At 42.0% G+C, this 23,247-nt stretch overlaps 1 protein-coding gene across 1 annotated transcript in view; it reads left to right on the top strand.

The window, feature by feature from the left end:
* Positions 1-23,041, top strand: part of LOC121958200 (growth factor receptor-bound protein 10-like) — a 65,583-nt gene extending 42,542 nt beyond the window's left edge. Inside the window, exons 6-14 of the mRNA XM_042507073.1 lie at positions 7,141-7,297; positions 12,420-12,535; positions 14,462-14,536; positions 15,483-15,620; positions 16,124-16,234; positions 20,102-20,200; positions 21,572-21,649; positions 22,616-22,729; positions 23,027-23,041. Of these exons, the coding sequence (XP_042363007.1) occupies positions 7,141-7,297; positions 12,420-12,535; positions 14,462-14,536; positions 15,483-15,620; positions 16,124-16,234; positions 20,102-20,200; positions 21,572-21,649; positions 22,616-22,729; positions 23,027-23,041 (903 nt within the window). The remainder of the gene's footprint in view (positions 1-7,140; positions 7,298-12,419; positions 12,536-14,461; positions 14,537-15,482; positions 15,621-16,123; positions 16,235-20,101; positions 20,201-21,571; positions 21,650-22,615; positions 22,730-23,026) is intronic.
* The last annotated feature ends 206 nt before the right edge of the window (positions 23,042-23,247 follow it).

The raw sequence follows: 23,247 nt of genomic DNA, 5'->3' as shown, positions 1-23,247 counted from the left end.
TACTGAGAGTTGTTAAAAAGAACAGTGATGGTTTGAAACATGTTGCAGGCATCCATTTCAGAATTGCTGTATATTTCCAAAAAAACAAACACTACTTTGAGCGATACATTTTTTGTCTTTGTACTGTATTTAACTGCATATTGGTCAAAAAGGATTTGCATATCTTTGCATTCTACTTTAATTTACATTTTACACAGCGTCCCAACATTTTTGGAATTGAGGTTGTGGATATAAATGGTTCATCAAGGTTAACAATGAGGTGATTCTTACTGTATTTTTCGGACTATAAGGCACACCGGACTATAAGGCGCACCAGATTATAAGGCGCAGTATCAATGAACGGGTCTATTTTCATACATAAGGTGCACCGGATTATAAGGCGCATTAAGCGAAAGAAAACAGTCAGATAAGTCAAACTTTATTCAACTCATTCACAATAACTGTCAACATTGTTCAGTTGTAACACATAACATACAAAACAATACACTCACCTTTTCAGTTCATTCCTCTTCTACATCTACAAATCCATCAAATTCTTCATCTTCAGTGTCAGTGTCAGTTTAACAGTTGGGCGATTTCGGCATCGAGCGTGCCCGGATCCCTCTGGTCATTATCTGAGTCAGTCTCGTTGCTGTTACTTAGCTGTTCAGTGATGATTCCGGCCTTCGTGAAAGCTCGGACGACACTTGAGACTGATACCTTAGCCCAGGCATCTACAATCCATTGGCAGATAGTGGCGTAACTCGCCCGGCGTTGCCTCCCTGTCTTGGTGCATGTGTGTTCGTGTTTGTGTTCGTGTGTCTTCTGTCATCCAATGCTCTCACATTGAACGACCTGTTGACACCAATATCTAGCGGTTGGAGATTTTTGGTTAATCCACCCGGAATGATGGCAAGCGAATTAGTTTGCTTCACTTAGGTTTTGACAGTATCGGTGAGATGGGCGTGCATGGAGTCGCAGATCAATATGGACGGAGATTTGTGGAAAAAGCCATCCGGTCTCTTGACATAAACTTCTCTCAGCCACTCATCTTCTCCTCGTCCATCCAGCCCTTTGAGTTAGCCTTGATGATGACGCCGGCCGGAAACTTTTCTTTTGGCAAAGTCTTCCTCTTGAAAATGACCATGGGTGCTAGTTTCTGGCCATTAGCCTGGCAACCGAGAACTACAGTGAAGGATGACTTCTCGTTCCCTGTGGTTCGTATAGATACCGTACTGGTCCCTATTTTCTCGACAGTACGGTTCACGGGGATGTCAAATGTGAGGGGGACCTCGTCCATGTTGGTGATGTGTTCTGGCCGGATCATTTTTCAGTGATCTTGTTCTTGCAGTAGGTGCGGAAAATGGCCAGCTTTTCTTCGTAATCCTTTGGCAGTTGCTGCGAGATGGTAGTTCTTGTGCGGATGGAGAGATTACGCCTTTTTATAAAACGGAAGCACCACCTCCTTGAAAATCGTTGATCTTCATGTCACATGCTACCGCTGTTGCCTTGAGTCGAATAGAGACTGTAGAGATGCTTCTACCTGCTGTTCTCTGTTCAATAACCCACTGTTCAATTTTGTCCTCTAACTGTGGCCATCTCGCTTTGTTCCCTCGGAAATACTGTTTGGTCTTCCTTACTTGGCGCAGGTCCTCTTCTTGCTTCCTCCACTTCTGTACCATTGATTCATTAATGTTGCATTCTCTCGCAGCTGCTCTATTCCCATGTTCTACTGTGTGACTGAGTTTGAAATCCGTTTCGTAAGCATGTCTCTTAAGCACAACCAGAATTAATACATAAGGCGCACCGGATTATAAGGCGCACTGCCGATTTTTGAGAAAATTAAAGGATTTTAAGTGCTTCTCATAATCCGAAAAATATGGTATTTACAGGTGATCATATACTAATGAAAACATAGCTATTAATATTTTATTCCATTCTTGCCTGTAGATACCCCTAAATCCCGCAGACTGGACCTGTAAGAGGAGACCGTACAGGTGAAAGTAATAACTTTTAACTAATAGATATCATCGTGAAACTTCCCCAGTGGATTACTTACATTAAGACTATTTTTGTTCAAGTTTTCTGAAATGTTATGTTTTAATAAGCAAATTATGCATTGTCTTATTAAATATATGCTTATTGCATACATATCCAGAACAGAAGTCTGAGCATTGGATGAAGCTAGATTCAAAATCTTTAGTTTTTAACTCAATGAGATATTAGAGGGTTTTTTTTGGGGATATCTCTTTTTATTACTCCATAAATCATAAAATACTGTCAACGGCCATAATAAAATCAATAGATGGTTGGCTGATTAATCTTTCTGACCAATTAATTGCCTCAGAGACAGACCGACGCCTCTCTCCCAAACTCAGATCAAGTGTTAAAACAGGGCAGCACTGATCAAATATTAACCAAGATTCTGTTTTTGTATTGCATATTTCTCACCTAAAATGTCTTCAGAAGCAGATTTTATTACACTGTTTGGCTGTAATATGAAAATTTGTGAACAGGAAGTGGGTGACATGCTGAACTCAAATGGTAAAACTTCTGTTACTGAGTTGCATATATCACCTCAAATATTTCCAGAAACATTTTTTAGAAAAAATTGTTTGTCACCAGCCATCTAGTATTATGTTATCGGACAGGCAGCTCGTACATCACTCACTGCAGTGTATATTAGTCCAGTGGAGCGCAGTGCATTCTCGTAGTTGTAGGATTTCTTTACCTCTTAAGCAAAAGTGAATGCCACAGTCGATTTTTGCTGTTGTCTCTTTCAGTCATAACGTTTGTGTTTCTACTGCATACAAAGCACAGTTTTATTAAAAAGACCAGCACTCTTCAAGGCATATAATTTATACATTAAAATGAAAGGATTCCCCTGCCCCCTCCACCCTGAAATAATCACGACAGCTTTTACAATCAGTGGGTGGTATTCCTGTGGTAGAGGTCTGCTCTAGCTTAAACAACCAGATCACTTGTGTGTGTGTGTGTGTGCCTGTGCCTGTGTGCGCCCGTGTTAGCTTGTATGATAGGTTTAGGGGCCCATAAACCTCCTTGTCAAGTGGGCCTGACCCTGCTGCAGATTGCTGTGTTTGACCTCTGACCCCATACATACTGTCTTTGTGTGTGTATGTCTTTGTTTATAGGCATGCAGGTGTCTGTCCATGACCCCTCAATCCAATATGCTGTGGCTCCAAGCCCTCTTTACGTGTGTGTGTGTGTGTGTGTGTGTGTGTAGGGGACAAATAACCTTGTACATTTCTACCCCCACCCTCCTCTGGTGGACAGAAAAAGAAAGAGTTGGGGGAGGAGGACAGAGCGACAAGATTAGTTAAATTTCATCATGTAAATATAAAACATGGCTAACCCTTTGATACCTGAAGCGACATCACTGTTCTTGGGCTGCTTTCAGACGCCAAGTATTTAAACCTTTGCATGTTGAGCAAATTAGTTTGATTTATTTCAATAACATGGGAACAAGGCAAGGAGCAACTTGGTGAAAAATGTTCCAAGAATTGCAAGAAGTCAGTAGATTTAGAAAAAAGAAAAGAAAAAAAGGTAGAGAAAATGTCAAGGGAAAAAAATGTCTAGGAAAAAAATATCAAGGGAAAAATGTCTAGGTATAGATAAGAAAAACTAGCGGAAAAATATATTTATAATGATCACAATTACAGAATTTATTAATAATAATATTTCTAATTATGTCACAGAGTTCTAATATTTTTTAAGATTTTTTCCTTGTTTGCTTCTTTTTTTAACTTATTTTGAGGTGATTTGTATTTTTACAGATTTTCTTGCAAATTCTTGGGTCTTCTTTTCATTGTTCATTACCTTCCTCTGGAGTATTAAAAAAAAATCAAGTCAGTTTGTTCAGGTTTCAGTGGGTTAAAGGTTGAGGCCTTTCATGACCTTGAAACGAAATTATTATAATTTTCAAGCATTTTTATCTCAGTTGCTTTTTTTTAAAACTGATTTTCATGTAATTTTCTTGTATTTTTACAAAGTTCTTGCTCATCTTTTGGTCATCTCTTCTTTGAGGTTTATTGCCTTTCTACAATGTGTTTTGAAAAAAAAAAATCAAGCCAATTTTTTCAAGTTTCAAAGGGTTAAAGGCTAAGGGCTTTAATGACCTTAAGGGCAGAGACAATCTCTAGAAAGTCAAGGAACAAGTACACTAAGAAACAGAACTAGAAGACAGTAGAAAGCGAAAGGAGAATAAACAGAAGGAAAGTGAGTTTGTTATCTCTCCCTATACACACATGCGCACACACACCACATGCATGTACTCAGTCAGAGCGCAGTGTATTACTGCTTCTCAGATTGCTGCAAAACTGCAGAGACCGGAGGAAAAGTCGAGCAGAAAGTAAAAAAACTGCTAGAGCTGGTTGTTATAGTTTACATTTTGTCTTCCTCTTTTGAGAATGTGTGTGTGTGCGTGCAGCTCATAGTTCTCATGCACACTGTATTAGGGGCCAGCTGGGCTGGCCTGCGCGCTACACATGAGCCTGATTATGACTCAGTATTGCATTACTGACATTCCTCCATAGCTCTTTTTCTCTCCCCTCTCCCACCCACCCTCCCTTCTGTTTCTTTATCTCCCTCCCTCTCTCTCTCTCTCTCTCTCTCTCTCTCTCTCTTCTCTCTCTCTCTCTCTCTCTCTCTCTCTCTCTCTCTCTCTCTCTCTCTCTCTCTCTCGGGCCGGGTAGATTTGCTGAGCACCCCCCCCCCCACCCCACACTCCCTCTCTCCCTCCCTCCTACCCCTCCTTTGACCCCCTCAGCAAAGCCCAAATGCCCGACACGTGATCCCTACAGCTTCAGATCAAATCACCCCACCGCTTTCTTTCAACTGCCTCCTTTGCAAAACCTTGAAGCCGTCAGTGTGCGTTACACATGTTGCTCTGGTCCTGACACTCTCGCATAGTATTTCACACACAGCTGAGGAGAAGGAGGAGGAAGAGGAAGAGGAGGAGGATAAAAGGGAGGGGGTAGAAATTAAAACCGTCAGGCGGCTCAAAGAAAATGTCAATGGATGCATAAGAATAAGGGACATGTGTCTGTGTGTGTGTGTCTGTGTCTGTGTGTGTGTGTGTGTGTGTGTGTGTGTGTGTGTGTGTAGTTTTGGGGGGGCGTGTTTTCAGGAGAAGAGGCTGTTACTTTTGGTGCGGCGCCGGCAGTAAAAGGAGCTGACGACAATCTTTTTTCTTTTTTTTTTCGGGCAGGGATGAGGGGATTTGAACGCGGCCCCGGAGATAAGAGTGTAGAGTACGTGACAGGTAGCAGCTCACCATTTAAAAATCCCACACTGGGTTAATCCAGTGTGAGGAGGAGGGGGAGGAGAGGAGAGGAGGGAGGAAAGGAGAGGAGCAGAGCAGCGGCTCATACCACTCCTCGCAGCTCAGCCTTTATGCTGCCCAGCACAAGAAGAAGGGGCAGGCTGTCTCTCTCTCTCTCTCTCTCTCTTTCCCTCTCTCTTTCTCTCTCTCGTGTTCTGTCTCTCTTTCACCCTCGTCCTTCCTCTGTCACTTCCTCCCTCCTCCCCCCTCTTCCCTCTTACCTCTCTTGCATTCTCTCCTTGCCAATCTGTCCCTCCCCTCTCTCTTCCTGACTTCCTTCCCTCCCTCTCCTCCTCCTCTCCTCCCCTCCCTCTCTCTCCCTCTCTCTCCCTCTGTCTCTCTGTGTCACTGGAGAGCGTCTCAGTGTGAAAATGCCATCCTGCTCTCCAGACTGTTTGCCTCTTCCAGGCTGTGGAGGTAAGAGACTTGTGCGTGCGTTCCTTTCTATTCTGGATGTCCATCGGTAGCTTTGTTTGTGTGTGTGTGCGTGGTTATCAGTTTGCAGCGATGAGGACATGTACATTTTTCCCCCCTTCAGTGTTTCTAAAACTTTTCTCAAACAAAACTCATGCATCATGAAATTGCTTTTTTCCTTTCGGGGGGTGGGGGGTGAGAGGAAGAAGGCTGTGCAGGGCCGGAGAGTGCTGTGACGTTGTTTCTGGGTGCGTTCGAAGTCTCTCCTCGCGTGCTAGTGTTTTGTGTCATTTCTAGGCCACCGTTGCTGTCGGTTTTTTGGGTATTTTGTATGTTTCCACAGCGCGGTGCCATTGTTCGACTTAATTTTCCGTACCCCCCAACCCTCTCTTCCCTCCGGCCCTCGCCCATCACTAGCTTTGTGTCTTGTTTCATGTAATTTTCAACAGTTGTTCCCCGCTGGTTTTGTATGACGTGCATGGCAGCAGAATCTCTGCCGTGGACAGAAGATGTTAAGTGTGTGGGTGTGTGAGGAATCACATACAAACAGACACACACACGACTTTTTCTGATATACTGAAGATAATCTGAGTCGCCTTTGTGGTTTGCACCTCCCCATGTACATTTGTGTTTTGTGCTGCATGTGGGAGCGAGCTGTGTGTGTGTGTGTGTGTGTGCGTGTGTGTGTGTGTGTGTGTGTGTGTGTGTGTGTGTGTGCTCATACAGTGGTGTGAAGCAGCTGGTTGGTCTGTGGTTATCTGTGTAGCAAACACACTCAGAGAAGACAAAATTACACCCACTTTAAATGTCGCTTTGGGCACTTTGCTGAAATGGTTCAAAATGGCGCAACAACGGGAGGTACTTGGGCTTTGAACTGTGCCCGCTTGCTGCTCCCAGCGGTGACATTTTTAAGAATAAAATTCAACACATGTACAGACACAGCGTTATTTCCCTGTCCCAGTGTGAATATATGGTTTTCCTACTTGTCCGACCGTGGATGTTATTACATGTGACAGAAAATATTGTGGTTTGTGCGTAAGCAGGTTCACACGCGGATTCGCGGATGTGCGTGTGAGCAAGTTTGGTTGAACTGCGGACAAAAGGGTTGAACTGAGAGCTCGGGGGCCGGCCGACCTTTCCTGGACGTCACCCTCCTTTTTTTTTAAGTGGTTCTCCTGTTGGAGTGATAGAATAAACGGGACCTTTAAGAGTGGACTTGACAAGTCACCTGGTTATGGAGGTAAATTTTGCCTCTTATTACATTCTCCTTTTTTTACAGTGAAATTCGAAAATGGCTCAGGGCGCATCACGATATCTGACAGTTGTTAGAACTCTCCAGGCTGTCAAAACACAACCTTCACTGCCCTTATTTACATCTTGTGGTTGTTGTCCCCATGTGTTTCCAGATAGTGAAGGTGTGGAGCGAGGATGGGGCCAGTAAAGTGGTGGAGATCCCGGCAGACATGACGGCCAGAGATGTGTGTCAGCTCCTGGTCTACAAGAGTCACTGTGTGGACGACAGCGCCTGGACGCTGGTGGAGCACCACCCCATCCTCGGCCTTGGTAAGGATATGTGTTTATGTATACTGAACAATATGGTGAGTGTGTGTGTGCAGCTAAGCATGGATTTCGCACGCTCTTATGTCTCGCACGCTCTTCTTGCGCTTTTTGGCAGGAACGGACATAGATGCTCTGTGCATCTCTGTATCTGCATTGGTTATATGCAATGATGGAACAGTTTATGAAAAGTTGGTTAAACAGTAGTCTGACTTCCAGTCAAGTTAATCTCTACTATAAGCCAAAATCTGTGACATAATCAGTTCTGTATTCCAAAAAGCCTTCTGCAAACTGTAATCAGGGTTCATACACATTTTAACAACACATTTCTGTGACTTTTCTATGGCTTTGAGGCCTTAAACGACTTAAATTCTCTGAAACCATTGATACTCATTATTGGTCCTTTTTCATTTTCCTTTTATAATAGCTTTTTAAAATTATATATATTTAAAAAAGAATTCAGAGCAAGATCCGAACTGAATATTTAAATATAACTTAGTGACTGTTTGTTATTTTTGAGAAGGGAGGGGGTGATGCAAAAAAAGGTAGGCATGTCAAATAATTTTTGTAAGCACTGGGGAGGGACTTATGTTTTATATTTTGGCTTTTGGGGTAGGGCCCACAACTTTAAATGGCTGCTTTTTGTATTAATATTACCACTAATTTTAGCCTTGTTTTCCTTTAATTTTCTTGGTGATTTTTAAAGAAAAATAAAACTTTTCTTAAAAAAATGACACTATCTATCACAGACAGATATTCTAAAAACAGAAATTATCATTGGATTTTCAAATTTGTCCTTAAACACAATGTTTGTGAAACAAAATTCCATGACTTTTCCAAATCTGTTAGGGCATAATTAGTTTTCAAAAGCTTTTCTGGGACTGGAAATAGCTATTTGCATATTCCATGACTTTTCCAGGTTTCATGTTTGAGGAAGATTTACATCAGCCTTGAAAAAGTGTCTAGAAGCCAATCTGCATCTGGGACATCCCTGTATGTTAGACTGTAGAGGGGTTTAGGGGTATACGTCTTCTCTGCAGGTGTGTTTCAGTCTGGCGTGTGCGTGTGTGTGTGTGTCTATACCTCTTTTGTGTGTCTCTGCGTGGTTGGGGATAGTCTCTTGTGTGTACCCTCAGTGTGTATGTTCGCTTGAGCATGGCATGAGTGCTTGTATGCCTTCTATACAGCTCGGGGAGGGAGGTGTGGTGGCCATAGGATTAAGCATTTTCCATGTTCTGCTCACATGCCTGTTCCCTCCCAATAATTCGGGGGGGCGAAAAACAGTCATACTGCACTTCTTTACTTTTGCCATGTCTCTGAGGCTTTATTTATTTCTTAATTAATTTCTCCTCTGGCTCTGTCTTTGTCCTCAGTGAGGCTTTCCTACTCCCGAGTGGTATTTTTAGAGTCAAAGGATGGCTTTGTGCTTTGCTGCTTGATCTGCGTTTCTGGAAAAAAGTGCACTGGAGAGATGGAATGTGAGGTGAGGAGAGGGAGGGAGGGAAAAAGAGAGAGAGAGAGAGAGAGAGGGAGATGAAGTGAGAGAGACAGAGAGGGAGAGGTGGTGTGGGGGGTTATGGAGAGGCCCGGTCTAAAGCGTCATACCAGAGCTGCAAGGAGCCAATCACATTTCTCCGTCGGACGAGCCCCTAGCCTTCCCGGCCAATCAATCTTTCCTTAACCCTCCACAGGAAATTCCCCTGCTTGCAGCCAGAGCGCGCACACATACACACACAAAAAGAACTTAGACATTTCCACCCGAAACTGCAGCCAGGATACTTTTTTAGAAAGAAATGTGACTATGGATGCACCAACATTTATGTATGGGTGTGTTTGTGTTTGTTTCTGCGTGTGTTTTGTCTCAGAAAAGGAGGACTGTGAGTTAATCTGGAAGGGAGAATTTGTGTAAAATCCTGGTTGCTATAATTTTTGTGTGTGTGTGTGTGTGTGTGTGTGTGTGTGTGTGTGTGTGTGTGTCCATGCAAAACTGGAACATCCTGTCACTATCTATTTCCAAGCAGCCTCACTCTGAGATCATGTGCCTTGAACATGACACACACACACACACCGGTAGAGAAAGTCATTGTGCTTGTGTGGTGCCTGGTGAGCAGGTTAGGTCTGTGTGAGCTCTTAATGTCTGGTTGTGTGCTTGTCTGTGGCTTGTACTTTGCTTATGGCTTCACTGCTCTGAGCAATCAGCCTAAATACATGACATCATCTTCCTGCAATGCCCTCACCACCACCACCTCCTCCCCCTCCTCCTCCTCCCCCCTCTCCATCTCATACCACTTTTCTCCACCTTCACCTCCTCCCTCCCTGCCTAACAGTGCCTTTTGTTTTCACAGCCCCTCCTCGCTTTAACCTCTTACTCCCTTGCTCGTCTCTTAGTAACAGGCGATTTTTTTTCTTGCTGTGTCATTGTATACAGTAACTGCGGATGTGTTCATACAACACGTGCTTTACAAGTCAAGCAGGGCTGATTATAACTGGTACTATGAATTACCATCATGGAGAGTTATGACACTTAATGGGATAGTTTGGATTTTCGAAGTGGGGTTTTTTGGCGTGCTTATTCATAGACAGTGTATCACATACAGTAGATGTCAGTCAGCACGCCCCCAGTTTGCTCAAGCAGGCTGGAGTCTGACATAGAAGCTTAGCAATATTGCTGTAGATGGAGGCCTGAAACTAAACATATTTTAGCCACCTACAAAAAGACCCACCAAATAAAAAAAATCAACATTAGTTGAGTGTTCACTATATTGCAACTTTTTGTCACTGCTTTATCTTGCCATGAGACAGCCCATTTCAATGAGGAAACCATTAACAGGTTCAGTTCACATCTATACTCTTGACAAAGACTCCAACACAGGAGCTGCTGTTCTGCTTTAATCAGTTAACCCTTTCAAACTTGAATAAAAATGGTTTAATTTCTGTCAGAAACATGGGGAAAAGGGCAATGAGCAACTTAACAAATGAACCCCAAATTAGCAAGAAATTAATAAAAAGCAGAAGAAAATTAGCACAAAAAGGAAAGTAAAAAATCAGAAATAGCAGCGTAAAGACTTTCAAAAGGGGGCTAAAAAATAATATTAATTCTGTAACATATTTTTAAATAGGCCTATATAATTATTACAATCATCTAGCTTTCTGGACATTTTTCCCAAGCTTTTCAAAAAATAATTTTCTAAATCTACTCATTTCTTGCAATTTGCAGAACATTCCTTGCCAAGTTACTTATTGCCTTTAAAAAAAAAAAAAAAACATAAAGAAAATTAGTCAGAAAATATGCTTGAAATGTGCTTTGTAACATATTTCAAAAATGTTATTTTGATACATTTTACCAAGCATGTTTCCTTGAAATTTTCCCTTGATGTTTAACGATACATTTCTAAATCTACTAATTTCTTGCATTTTCTGAAACATTTATCACCAAGTGGCTCATCCGCATTCCCCCATGTTTACAAAAGAAATTAAACCAAAAGACTTCAAAGGTTTAAATACTTGTGAAAGGCATTGGAACATAGCACAAAAACAATGCTGTCCCAGATTTCACAGGGTTATTTCATTTTGTGTGACTTTGTTAAATCAGAATTAACACTAATAAATGCCAAAGCCACACAAAAACACAAATGACTAACTGATCAAGACAGCAGGAGACCAGCAGCTCCTGTGTTCAGAGATGTAAAATTACTGTTTATCTCAATGGAGTCTGACTTCAAAGTGATAAAACTGCTTCATTCTGCTGTTGGAAATCACTGTCTGACATTAAGGTGAAGCAGTGAAATATTCTAAATTCTAAATGGGTCGGGCATTAAAAAAATATAAGCACTGAGAAGGGCCCTGTGTTTTTAATTTGGCTTAGGTGAGGAACATACTTGAAAATGTAGTATGTTATATTTATTTTAAATAAAAAAGTCACGTTCAAGCCACCCCCTCCTCTGATAAAGTACAGTCCCACAACACGAGCACGGAAGCTGAGCAACGTACTTCACATATTTTAGCCACCTAAAAAAAATCATTATCAGTGTTCACTATATTTGAGTATTTGCTCCTCTATTCCTTCAACAACAGCCAACAGAGGCAGCAGTAGAGCAGCAGCACCATTGTTCAGTGGAGTAAAATGACTGTTTTTCTCAGTGGAGTCTGGTGTTCTTGATATAATTATTTCAAATCTCTATTAGTAAGGGCTGTTTCACAGCAAGGTATGCAGTGAAAATATTTATAAATATAGCATAGGCTACATTTAAACTTATACTGACTTTTTTAGGTGGCACAAAACTAATCCTTGAAGGCAGAGTTTGATAAATGGGATTATACGTATGTACGTGACGCAGCGTCAGTTATTGTAAATAAAAAGCAATAATTGTAATTTTGTCAATAGCACATACTGTATAAATAATATAGGCTTATAGCAACTAGCTGAAAGAGGGCATAGCTCCAGCTGCCGTGGAGGACTTGGACATAATTTTTTCAATAAATGGATTTTCCCCTGGTGCTTGTATACTGGAACAAGGACAGTAGTCCAATTAAATGTCCTAATCGAGCTATAACTGTAGCTTGACTAAACTGTGCATGTAAATGTACTGATGTACTGACTGACTATGGATAAGTAACCCATGCAACCTGACCTCCAAAAATCTTTAAGGGTAGTAAACTCTGTTTTCTCAGTGTGGAACACTCATTCTTTCCAATTTATACACTGAGTTTCCACTGAAAAATACCCAGATTTTGTTTAAAAAAGTTATACTTTACAGGTGTTTCTTATTGTTCTAGAAACTCAAAAAAAACTTGTTGTGTTTGCTGCTGCTAGAGGACACTGTTAAAAACATTTTACTGTAAGGGCACAAGGGCACCACTGAATATGCTTTCAATATTCAAAAGAGAAGAGAAACATGAAGAGGGAGAGAGTGGCTTTAAATAAAATAAAAGAACAATGAAGAGTGAAATTATAGTTACTGTCAGTCATATTAAATATTAAAATTGTTTGGAAAAACAAAACGAGTAGGTGCTAAAGCAGTTTTCACTGATTTTAAAATCAGTTTGCCTCTAGTTTCATCCCTGAGGACAACATAACACCTCTGAGGTGACCAAAGCTTTCTGTCTGTCTTTCTGTGTCCTCATACAGAGCGATGCCTGGAGGACCACGAGCTGGTGGTTCAGGTTCAAGCCTCCATGAGCAGCGACAGTAAATTCCTCTTCAGGAAGAACTATGCCAAATATGAATTCTTCAGGAGCCCCCTGGTGAGTGTCTTGCATCCCGAAAGAGTCGTTTCAGGGACTCCCTTGGTGTAGCACTGAAAAAATCCCTTTTCACTCATAATCTTCATTTGCCACTTTAACACAGAGGTGGCGCTAAGGGCCACAACAAAGTCCCCCCTTTATACCGCCCCTGCACTTTTATACAGGACCAAACGACAGCAGCATCATTCTACTCCTGTGTGTGGTTATACACTCGCAGCATCCTGCATTTACAGGAGGCATGACGGGCTTGATGTTTAACACACTAGTGTCTGTCTGTAGTGTGACAGAAAATACGTGTTGTAGCACTTTATAAAGAAACAAAAACAACAATGTCACTTTCACTTCGACATGTCAAAATTGTATGTGGGTTTTAGGACTCATTACTGGGGACAAATTTGCAAGTCTTAGAATGGTGAAAGAATGACTCAAATTAACTATATATTTAAAACTATATAGTGATCTGTTAATGTATATGTGTGGTTTTAAAGAAGCTTTTTGTAGAGCCACTGTGGAAAACTAAGTGGAAAACACCGTCAGACACAGACACACAGTCACATTCAGTAGTTCAGTGAGAGTCACAACTAGATGAATAATGTAAATAATATTCTGTCTCAGATTTTCTGCATCACAGATAAACTAAAGGGTGCTGTGAGGGAAAAAAAGCTTGCAATGCATTGAGCAATATTGTAACTGCATAGCTTGGTTAGGAGGCATTCAAGTAACATTACTGCTCCACAAGTTGTATCAAGTGTATTTATAATGTTTTCGGCTCATATGCTGACTGATTATAGAGTGATGCCCCCTCAAAGAAGATGTGAAAGACGCTTTTCAGATGATTTCAAGCCGAAAACTAAGAACATAACCTCCTCCCAACCAGGTTCAGTTTGCCACATAAGTTACCATAGTGATCTTGCCAGGTTTAAAGAGAGACACCTTCATAGTACAGGAAACTTGGCTTTAGACTCAACAGACTAATATCGCCACTGTTATCGCTTTGAGGTATACCCCCCAGGTCCTTCAAAATAAAAGCACCATTGGTGATAAATAGATATCGTGTATCGCGATATAGCTTGAAAATATCATATTTTCAAGCTATATTGCCCAGCCCTATTGTGTCGTACTGTAAATTGACCTCAATTCTTCAATTTATCCCCTCTCATATATCAGTCTACCAAAATACACAAGGCTCTCTATGTGTCATCTCTGAATATAAACATGTTTGGCGGGTTTATCCTTTTCTGTCTTCTTCCAACTTTACTTTTGCATTCATTTCAAGTCTGTTTGGATGAGAGCGTGAGCCCAAATATAAGAGCTGCCCATCACTTTAAGGACACAGAGCTGCCTCTGACAGCCAGCGAGTCAGCGTTAGCCGGTGTGCGTGGCATCTTTTGCTGATGTGGACTCAGCATGGGGCTCTGCTGTTGCGTGCTGGCTGGGGATACGGTGACATTATTGCTGTGGTGATTTAGGTGTGTGTCAGAGCCAGCAGGTGACCTCAGCTCTGTGGTAATGAGCACAGTAAAACACCAGAGTGCTGGCCGCGGCCTGTCAATCACGCTAAGAGTAGCGCTGCTGCTGGCTAAAGGGGATTACATCAGCGGGTGAGATCATACTGCATCTACTCCCAGGCTGGAGTGCCATGTCTCTCTCCCTCTCTTTATCTACCTCTCTCGCCCCCACCGCTTTGTCTCTTAGTCCTTGTGCTCCTCTGACACACACATGCACACGCACACACACAGACACGCTGAGACGTATTCTGCATAGAGAAACACTACCCCACTTGGAGCTTGCATATGCACTAAGTAGTTTCTAGTGCCTCTCTCTCTCTCTCTCTCTCTCTCTCTCTATCTCTATCTATCTCTAACACACACACACACACACATACACACACACACTTATTGTCTCTCTCTGTGTTTTTCCATCCAGAACTTTTTTCCAGAGCAGATGGTAGCTTGGTGTCAGGAGTCTGATGGCTCCATCCCTCAGTCACAGCTCTTACAGGTGAGGCAATAACTCAGCAAAGGGTCACACACATCTCAGTTGGCACACTTGTAAGGAACTGAGCCATTATTTTACCTTTCGAAACCTGGCTTGATTTCTTTCAAAAACATGGCAATGAGCAAAGAAAAAAGAAATGAGCCAAAAATGTTCAAGAAATTAGTGAAAAGCACACGAAAAATACCTGGAAATGATATATTTTTTAAAGAAAGTAAAATAACAAACACAAAAACAAATGACCTTAAAAAAATGCCTAAAATTCTACTAATTTTGTAATATCATTTTAATGTATAATTTTGATAATTTTGAATATAATTTTTCTCTAGCTTTTTTCATTTTTTAACAGGGCATTTTTGTCTAACTTTTTAAAAAGAAATCTACTAATTTCTTGCAGTTTGTGGAACATTTCTCACCAAGTTGCTTATTGCCTTTTTACCATGTTTTTCAAAGAAATTGCAACAACGTGCTCAGGTTTCAAGGGTTTAAATATTTGTGAAAAGCATCTAAAAGCAGAACAAGAAAAGTAATGTCACTCTAGGTTTTAAAGGATTAACCCTTAACTTAAACACTGAATTAGTCCTAAATCGAATTATAATCCTTAGCCTAAATCCTGACTCTTAAGTAGTCCCCCCTGAAAAAAATGAGTGAAAGCAGCAAAATGCTCTGACACTCGAGGATTTTTATCTTTGTGAAGACATCTGGCAGTCCAAAAATATGTATGCACACACACAGTTCCTGAAATCTGCTAATTACATTCACCCAGTGTTGTTACTGCCAGATTTTTTGGAATTTAGACAAGAACCTGCCGCAGGATCTCCAAACACAATCATTTTTTAATCATTTATGGACATGCAGTTTCCAGGACAAAACACAAACATTTGTGTTTTGGTACACTGAGTTCCTGTGCAGCAGTGTTCCCAACAGATGCTGTCTGTGCATTTTTTTGCAGAACTTTCTGAACTCCAGCAGCTGTCCAGAGATCCAGGGCTATCTATATGTGAAAGAGTCCGGACGCAGGTCCTGGAAGAAACTCTACATGTTCCTGAGACGCTCCGGCCTCTACTACTCTACTAAAGGAACATCCAAGGTGATGAGTTACTGTTGAGGGACTGTATGAGGGAGACCAAATCGGTGGGGATGGTTTAGGCCTCGGTTGTCATTTTGATTAAAGTTTTTTGTAAAGTAGTTTAGCTGCTAATCTTATTTGCGCTGGTAACAGTTACAGTTTGATATATCATCTAGGAAAATCTTAATTGAACAAAAAACCTCATATCTTAATTTTGTATTTGCAAAATAAAAAAGTCTGGCAACCAGGGCTGATGATGGGCCAGGTCGTTCATAACAGCCCAGTGATGGCAGTGATGGTCGCTGGAATTGGGCCACTTTATTTGGTCCGATTCTGGGGCATCATTCATCCCAAGTCTCGGGCGACCAGATGCTGCCCGACTCATTTCTTCCACCATGACAAGTTCAGACAGATGTCGGACCAGGTCTTTGTGGCCACCTGGGTTATAATAAAGCAGTCCATAATTCTTTTCTTGGTTCTGTTGCTGACATCCCTGTCCCTCTGCCTCTCTCACAACGAAACAGGAGCCCAGACACCTGCAGCTGCTGTCAGATCTGGAGGACAGTAACATCTTCACCATCATTACTGGCAGAAAACTCCACAACGCTCCCACAGACTATCAGTTCTGCATCAAGGTAACACACACACAAACGCTGAAACCCCAGAAATTCAATTAATCCATTGCTGAGGACTGGCCCTCAGTACCCCTGGTACAAAGAATACACACATTTCACAGTTTCTATGATGAAATTGGAATTAATGGGATTTTTTTTTAAAGAAAACATACCTTTGAAACCCAGTTGTGAGTTTTGAATTCAAAATACAACAACTCCCTCCCCTAAGCCAAGTCAAACACATTACTCTCTTACCAGTGTTTCAAAACATTATTTAAAGTGCCTCACCCGTTTTGCACCACCCTCTACCCTCTCATTAATAATGAACAGCACCTAATGCCACGCTCTCCCTCGCCAAAATTTAGTGCAGCTTTGGAGCGTTATTACACTCCCTTCCCAAGATAGCATGTAATGATTGGTACCAATGGATGCCTTTGGTCATCTTGTTTAATATGATATCTGTGTCTTCACTATAGCTTGGTGCAGCAGCTTTGATTTGTTAACTTTAGTCTGCCTTACTCCTCACCTCTTCAAGATGACTGTCTGTTATGTGATCGTAAAGGGATAGTTGAGTTTTTTAAAAGAAGGTTTGCATGGGGTATTTATTCATAGTCAGTGTATTATATACAGTAGATGCCGGTTTGGAGAAGCAGGCTGGAGTCGGACACAGAAGCTAAACACTGTACTACATTGTATGCGGTTCAGCAACAAGATATAGTTTAGCCACCTAAAAAAGTTCATCCATCCATCCATCCATCCATTTTCTTCCGCTTATCCGGAGTTGGGTCGCGGGGGCAGCTGCCTAAGCAGGGAAGCCCAATCTTCCCTCTCCCCGGCCACTTCGTCCAGCTCTTCCCAGGGGATCCCGAGGCGTTCCCAGGCCAGCCGAGAGACATAGTCTCTCCAGCGTGTCCTGGGTCTACCCCGGGGCCTCCTACCAGTGGGACGTGCCGTGAACACCTCACCAGGGAGGCTTCCGGGAGGCATCCTAATTAGATGCCCAAGCCATCTCATCTGGCTCTTCTCAACACGGAGGAGCAGCGGCTCTACTCCAAGCCCCACCTGGATGACCGAGTCCGACTTACTGCCGGCAATGCAGACCAAGCTCTGGCACCGGTCATACAGTGAACGGTTGGCCCTTATCAGGGGGTCCGAAACCCCATATTCCCGGAGAACCCCCCACAGGACTCCCCGAGGGACACGGTCGAATGCCTTCTCCAAGTCCACAAAGCACATTTGGACTGGTTGGGCAAACTCCCATGCACCCTCAAGGACCCTGCCAAGGGTCCAGAGCTGGTCCACAGTTCCACGACCGGGGCGAAAACCGCATTGCTCCTCCTGAATCCGGGGCTCGACTGTCCGGCGGACCCTCCTCTCTAGTACCACTGAATAGACCCTACCAGGGAGGCTGAGGAGTATGATCCCCCTGTAGCTGGAACACACCCTCCGGTCCCCCTTCTTAAAAAGAGGGACCACCACCCCGGTCTGCCAGTCCAGAGGCACTGCCCCCAATGTCCACACACCTAAAAAAGTCCCACCAAAAAATTCACTATCAGTTTAAGTGTTTGTTACATTGAGAGTATTTTCACTGCTTTGCCACTCTGTCAGAGAGTCTGTTCCCACAGGAAAGCTGTTACAGCTTCAGTTCCCCATCTGTGCTCTTATCAAAGCTACCAGACTCCATTGACAAAAACACAAATTTTAGCTCGCTGAACACCGGAGCTGCTGGTCTATCAGTTAGTTATCACCATCAGTTAGTTAGTTTGTGTAATGTTGTGACCTTGTTAATTCGAACAAACCCTTTCATAGGCCAATGGCACACAATAAACATTAACTAACCAACTGAGGCAGCGTTAGCCGAGCAGCTCCTGTGTTCAGTGATGTTAAATCACAGTTTTTTCTTGATGTAGAGAGATATAACGGCTTAATTTTCCTGTTGGAAATCGCAAACACATTTTGTTGCTGACTCCCCCACAGCAGAACATTTATTAGGTTCCATGTCAGACTCCCGCCTGCTTCTCCAAAGTGGGAATGTGCTGACTCACATCTACTGTTTGATATATACTTTCTAATGGATAAGTACCTCATACAACCCCACTCCAAAATACGGAACTATCCCTTTAACTGATGCACCTTTACCCTCAGCATAGTATATTGTATCTTGTGTGTGTCAGAGGACACAAGGGTTAAAACTGCCCAGCGGGGGTTCAAACACACACTCAGCACTGTGTGTCCCACTCCAGGAGTAATCTGTGGTGGGTCACCTGCTGATCTGGGATAAGCCCACTGGGATAAGCCGGGATGGTACAGGGAATCTGGCCTGCCTAACCCCCTCACCTCTCTATTACACACACGTGCACAAACACACACACACACACATACACACACACTGGCGTGTCAGATGCTGTCAGCGGGGGTGACAGTGCAGGATTGGGTAAAGGATTTTACTTGGCGGCTGGGGGTGGCTGGATTGTTGCTATGGTGACATGAATTAATTTATCAGTAGGGGTTGAATCTAAGAGCAGCATGTCCAATGTCCTGATGTTACTAATGGAGGGGAAGGAGAGAGTCTGTGTTGTGATGCTGCTGTGGTCCTTTCTAGTAGGACATTAATATATTGCTTTTTGCATTGATTAAAATCTAGAGGGCACAATAAAATGTATTTTATTGATCGTCAGAAGTGTCATTTGGTACCAAGGAAGAAAATAATAAGTTTATAGTCTTACAAATAATGCTCTTGTCTGACTTCAGGGGGCTTCAACTGTTGTGTTTGGAGAATGAGAAGAACTATGACATTTTTTATCACTGTAGATTTATGTAGATGACAACAAGCTAGATTTTGCATTTTAAGAGATTCCATAATTTTCACTATTACATAAACTATTTTTAAAGGGACAGTTAACTCCAAAATCAAACATACATATTTTCCTCTTACCTTTAGCGCTGTTTATCAGTCTAGATAGTTTTGGTGTGAGTTGCCGGGTGTTGGAGATACCTGCAGTAGAGATGTCTTCCTTCTCTACAGTATAATGGAACTCATCAGTAAGGTCTCTCTCCAGAAATCATGACCTGGTTACTAAAGATAACCCACAGAACTTGTGGTGAGCAGTTTCATATAGGAACTATTTTCTTTCTACTGATCTTTACACCAACCGTATCATCGCGAAGAAGGAAGTGTCTACTCATGGACGAGAGGCTCGCGCTAGCGCAAGATGTAAACATGAATGTTGTCCTCCTCGGCTGAGCTGTAACCTTAGCTAGCTAAGTTGTGCTAGTGAGCTAGCAGTAGATGTATGCTTTTTTTGTGTGGTGATACGGTTCACCACCATGAGGCCTGCTCAGCTTTTACTTGTATTGTGTCACTCCGGTCTGAAGCAACAAGTGTCGGGTGTTGGTTTGTAGCTTCATGTCACTGGCTTCCATGAAAAATAACTTGTAGCCTGTTGTTTTGTTGCTCATAGTGTTAGCACACCCTCAGTCTTCAGCCTTGACAGGGGAACAGCTAACAGGGCCTCATTAGAGGAGCTCAGGTTACACGATGGCAGGTAGTAAATTAGAGACTCAGGCAGGTAGCTAGGCACCTTTCGATGCAGGAAAGGTGCACAAGAGTCAAGACTTAAATTCAAACCAAAATCTAAAAGTATTATATATGTAACATATTTGATTGTTAATAATGTAGTACTACACAAAGTACTTTGCCAGACTTTGCAATGACTGAGGTACAAACCTGTGTCACACAACATGACACTGTGGGTTGGTACTTTAGTCTTGGCCCGCCATGTCAGATATGAGGGTCTCTATATGCTGAACACTGGAGTGCCAGAAATCACAAAAAGGGCCCTTCATGTTCATGGTGATTTAATGTCCCACTGTGTCTTCTGTTCACAGCCCAGCAAAGTGAGGAGTGACTGTAAGGAGCTGAAGATGCTGTGTGCAGAGGACGAACAGAGCCGGACGTGCTGGATGACCGCCTTCAGACTGCTCAAAGTACTTCCTTTGCTTTCATATGGTCTTATCGTAGTTAAAGGGATAGCTTGCATTTTTGAAAATGGTATTGTATGGGGTTCTTACTCATAGTCAGTGTATTACCTACAGTATTTTTTATTATTTGTTTATTAAAAGAGACCATTTACAGTTCAAAACATAAATGTTACCATTTAATGCACTGTACCAGATTATAGCTTTGACCTAATTTTCATCTGCAGCCCCTTGGCAGGTCAGAACAAAGATACATCACAATGACATCATAATATAAAGTTGTACCAAAAAAAAGAAAAAGGAAAACACACAGAAGACAAACAATAGACACAATAGCACATGATATAAAGAAGAAGACACAAGACAGACAAAATGATGTAAAATTACACAAAAAAGCACATCACACACAATACAAAAGCTACACTCAGTTGCACAGTACAAGTGGATGCTTGTCAAATTAAAAAACAGTCATAAAGTCTAAATTTCAAGGTCAGTGAGTACAGAGGTGAGCAGCTTTTAACCGCCTTTTCAAAGTGGTTTTTGAAAATCCTGATAGAGCTGCAGCACCTGACATCGTCAGGCAAAATGTTCCACTGATTTGTAGCTTTTATTGGTAAAGCTGATTGTCCAAAAATGGGGTAACTCAGTTCCCATCTAAGCTCTTGTCAAAAACACCAGACTTCATTGACAAAAACAGTAATTTTAGCTTGCTTATCAAAAAACTGCTGGTCTGCCTCTGCTTGGATGGCCGTTTAACATCGCTGAACACAGCTGCTGGTCTCTTCTGCTGCTTCAAACAGTTTTTCTGTGTTATTGTGTGACTTTGGTAAATCCAAACTAGCTCTTTTAAACACCAAAGTCACACAATACCACAAGAAAACTGTTAGCAGCAGAAGAGACCAGCAGCTCCTGTGTTCAGCAATTTTAAATGGCTGTTTTTTTCACTGGAGTCTGGCTTTGAAGAGAGCGATATAACATTGTATTGTTGTATTGTTGAAAATAACTGCCTGACATCAAGGTAAAGTAGTCAAAATATTGTCAATACAGCCAACACTTGTTTTGTTGCTAAGCCCTGCACAGCAGCAGATTGTTTAACTTCCATGTCGAACTCCAGCCTGCTTCTCCAAACTGGGGACATGCTGACTGACATATACTGTTTGTAATATACTGGTTATGGATAAGTACCCCATACGACCACACTTCAAAAAATCAGAATTATCCCTTTAAATCCACAGTTAACACAACTTTGCCATAAACTGTTGCTTGGCATCCAACCAGTAGTCAGTTAATGGTTAAATTGCCTTTTCTTTAAGTGTTAACATGATTTGTGAGAACTTGAGAACTTCAGTTGATCTCGTCTCTCCTCTTGTGTCCTCACAGTATGGGATAGTACTTTATCAGAGCTACAATGGTCCCCAGCAGAGGAAATCTAACCTCTCACCCTTCTCTGCTCCTGTGGTGAGTATCTGCTCTGTGACATCACCTTTTTCCAACCCCTCTCTAACCCCCCTGTCTACCAACACCAATCCATATTGACTCATGAATGAGCTGATGGTGAATTAGAATCACTCGGTGGTTACCCTGTGCCATGCCGTCTAACACCATGGGCTGGATCATTTTTCCATTTTGCATAAGACGGATTTGTTAAATGCTGAAATGAATTTCGATCCAAATGGTAATTGCTGCTGTTGACCTTTAGTTAATGAGGCGACGAAAGTACCTCTTATTGTAGTGAAAGGCTTATGGTCTAGACTCAGGTCACAAACAGCATTCTATAACGAAAGTACATCCGACACATAACATCCTATCCCAGAGTTATTTCAAAGAGTTTACATAATGCTCACACACAAGCAGTGGTAAAATGCTGCACACATCAGGGAAAAAAACCTGCATACTTGTATGTTGTGTTGCACTGAGATTAATCAGTTGACAGCAGGAGGTGTTTTATGTTGGGAGATAGACTGTATATAAAGATGGACAACATGTCTTCAATCCCTACAACTATACTACACTGAAGCCAAAATATCCCGCATACAGCAGTTGTCATCTTGTGCTAATGACCTCATTTGGGGCCAGAGTCTGCAAACTAGCAGTCTCTGTTCCCGCCCATACACACAACTAGCAAGCAGCGACATTGATCGCAAGCACACTGATGCACTGATGGCACACAGAGCTGTTAATCATGACGTTAATCCTTTTTTAAAGAATCAAATAACTAATTAAAACCAAACATCAGAAAAGCAAACACTTGAACAAACAACCCCAATTCCAAACCAGTTCCAACTGGACATTGTTTTAAAGGTAAGTAAAAACAGAATGCAACAATTTGCATTGACCTATATTTAATTGAATGCGGTGCAAACACAAGACATTTAATGTCCAAATTGATTGTTTGGGTTTTTTTGTTCTTGTTTCTTTTTGTAGTTAAGCCCTCTTTCTTATTTGATGCCTGCAACACATTCCAAAACAGCTGGGACAGGGGCAAGAAAGACTGAGAAAGTTGTAGGATGTTCAAAAAACGCCTGGAACATTCTACAGGTAAACAGATTAACTGGTAGAAAGTAAACTATCATCACTGGGTATCAAAGTGTCATCCTTGAAAGGCTCAGTTGCTTACAAGCAAAGATGGTGTGATGGTCACCACTTTGTGAAAAACTGTGGGGCCAAACAGTCCAACAGGAACAACATTTCTCAAAGCACAACTGCAAAGAATTAATCAATTTCACCATCAACAATCCATAATATCAAAAGATTCAGAGAATTCTGAGAAATCTCTGAATGTAAGGGGCAAGACTGAAAACCAATTCTCAATGTCCATGACCTTTGACCCCTCAGGCTGCACTGCATTAAAAGCCAACATGACTGAATAAAGGATTTTACTTCATGGGTTTAGGAACATTTTGGAAAACCATTGTAAGTAAACTCAGTTCATCTCTGCATCTACAAACTCAAGTTCAGACTCTACCATGCAAAGTGAAAGCCAGATATCAACAACATCCAGAAACACTGCAGACTTCCCTGGACCCAAGCTCATCTGAGACGGACTGACACAAAGT

Source organism: Plectropomus leopardus, chromosome 18 (genome assembly GCF_008729295.1).
Source record: "Plectropomus leopardus isolate mb chromosome 18, YSFRI_Pleo_2.0, whole genome shotgun sequence".
In the NCBI taxonomy this organism is placed as follows: Eukaryota; Metazoa; Chordata; class Actinopteri; order Perciformes; family Serranidae; genus Plectropomus; species Plectropomus leopardus.
The sequence above is the reverse complement of the archived record's forward strand: the minus strand, read 5'-3'. Positions and strand labels throughout refer to the sequence as shown.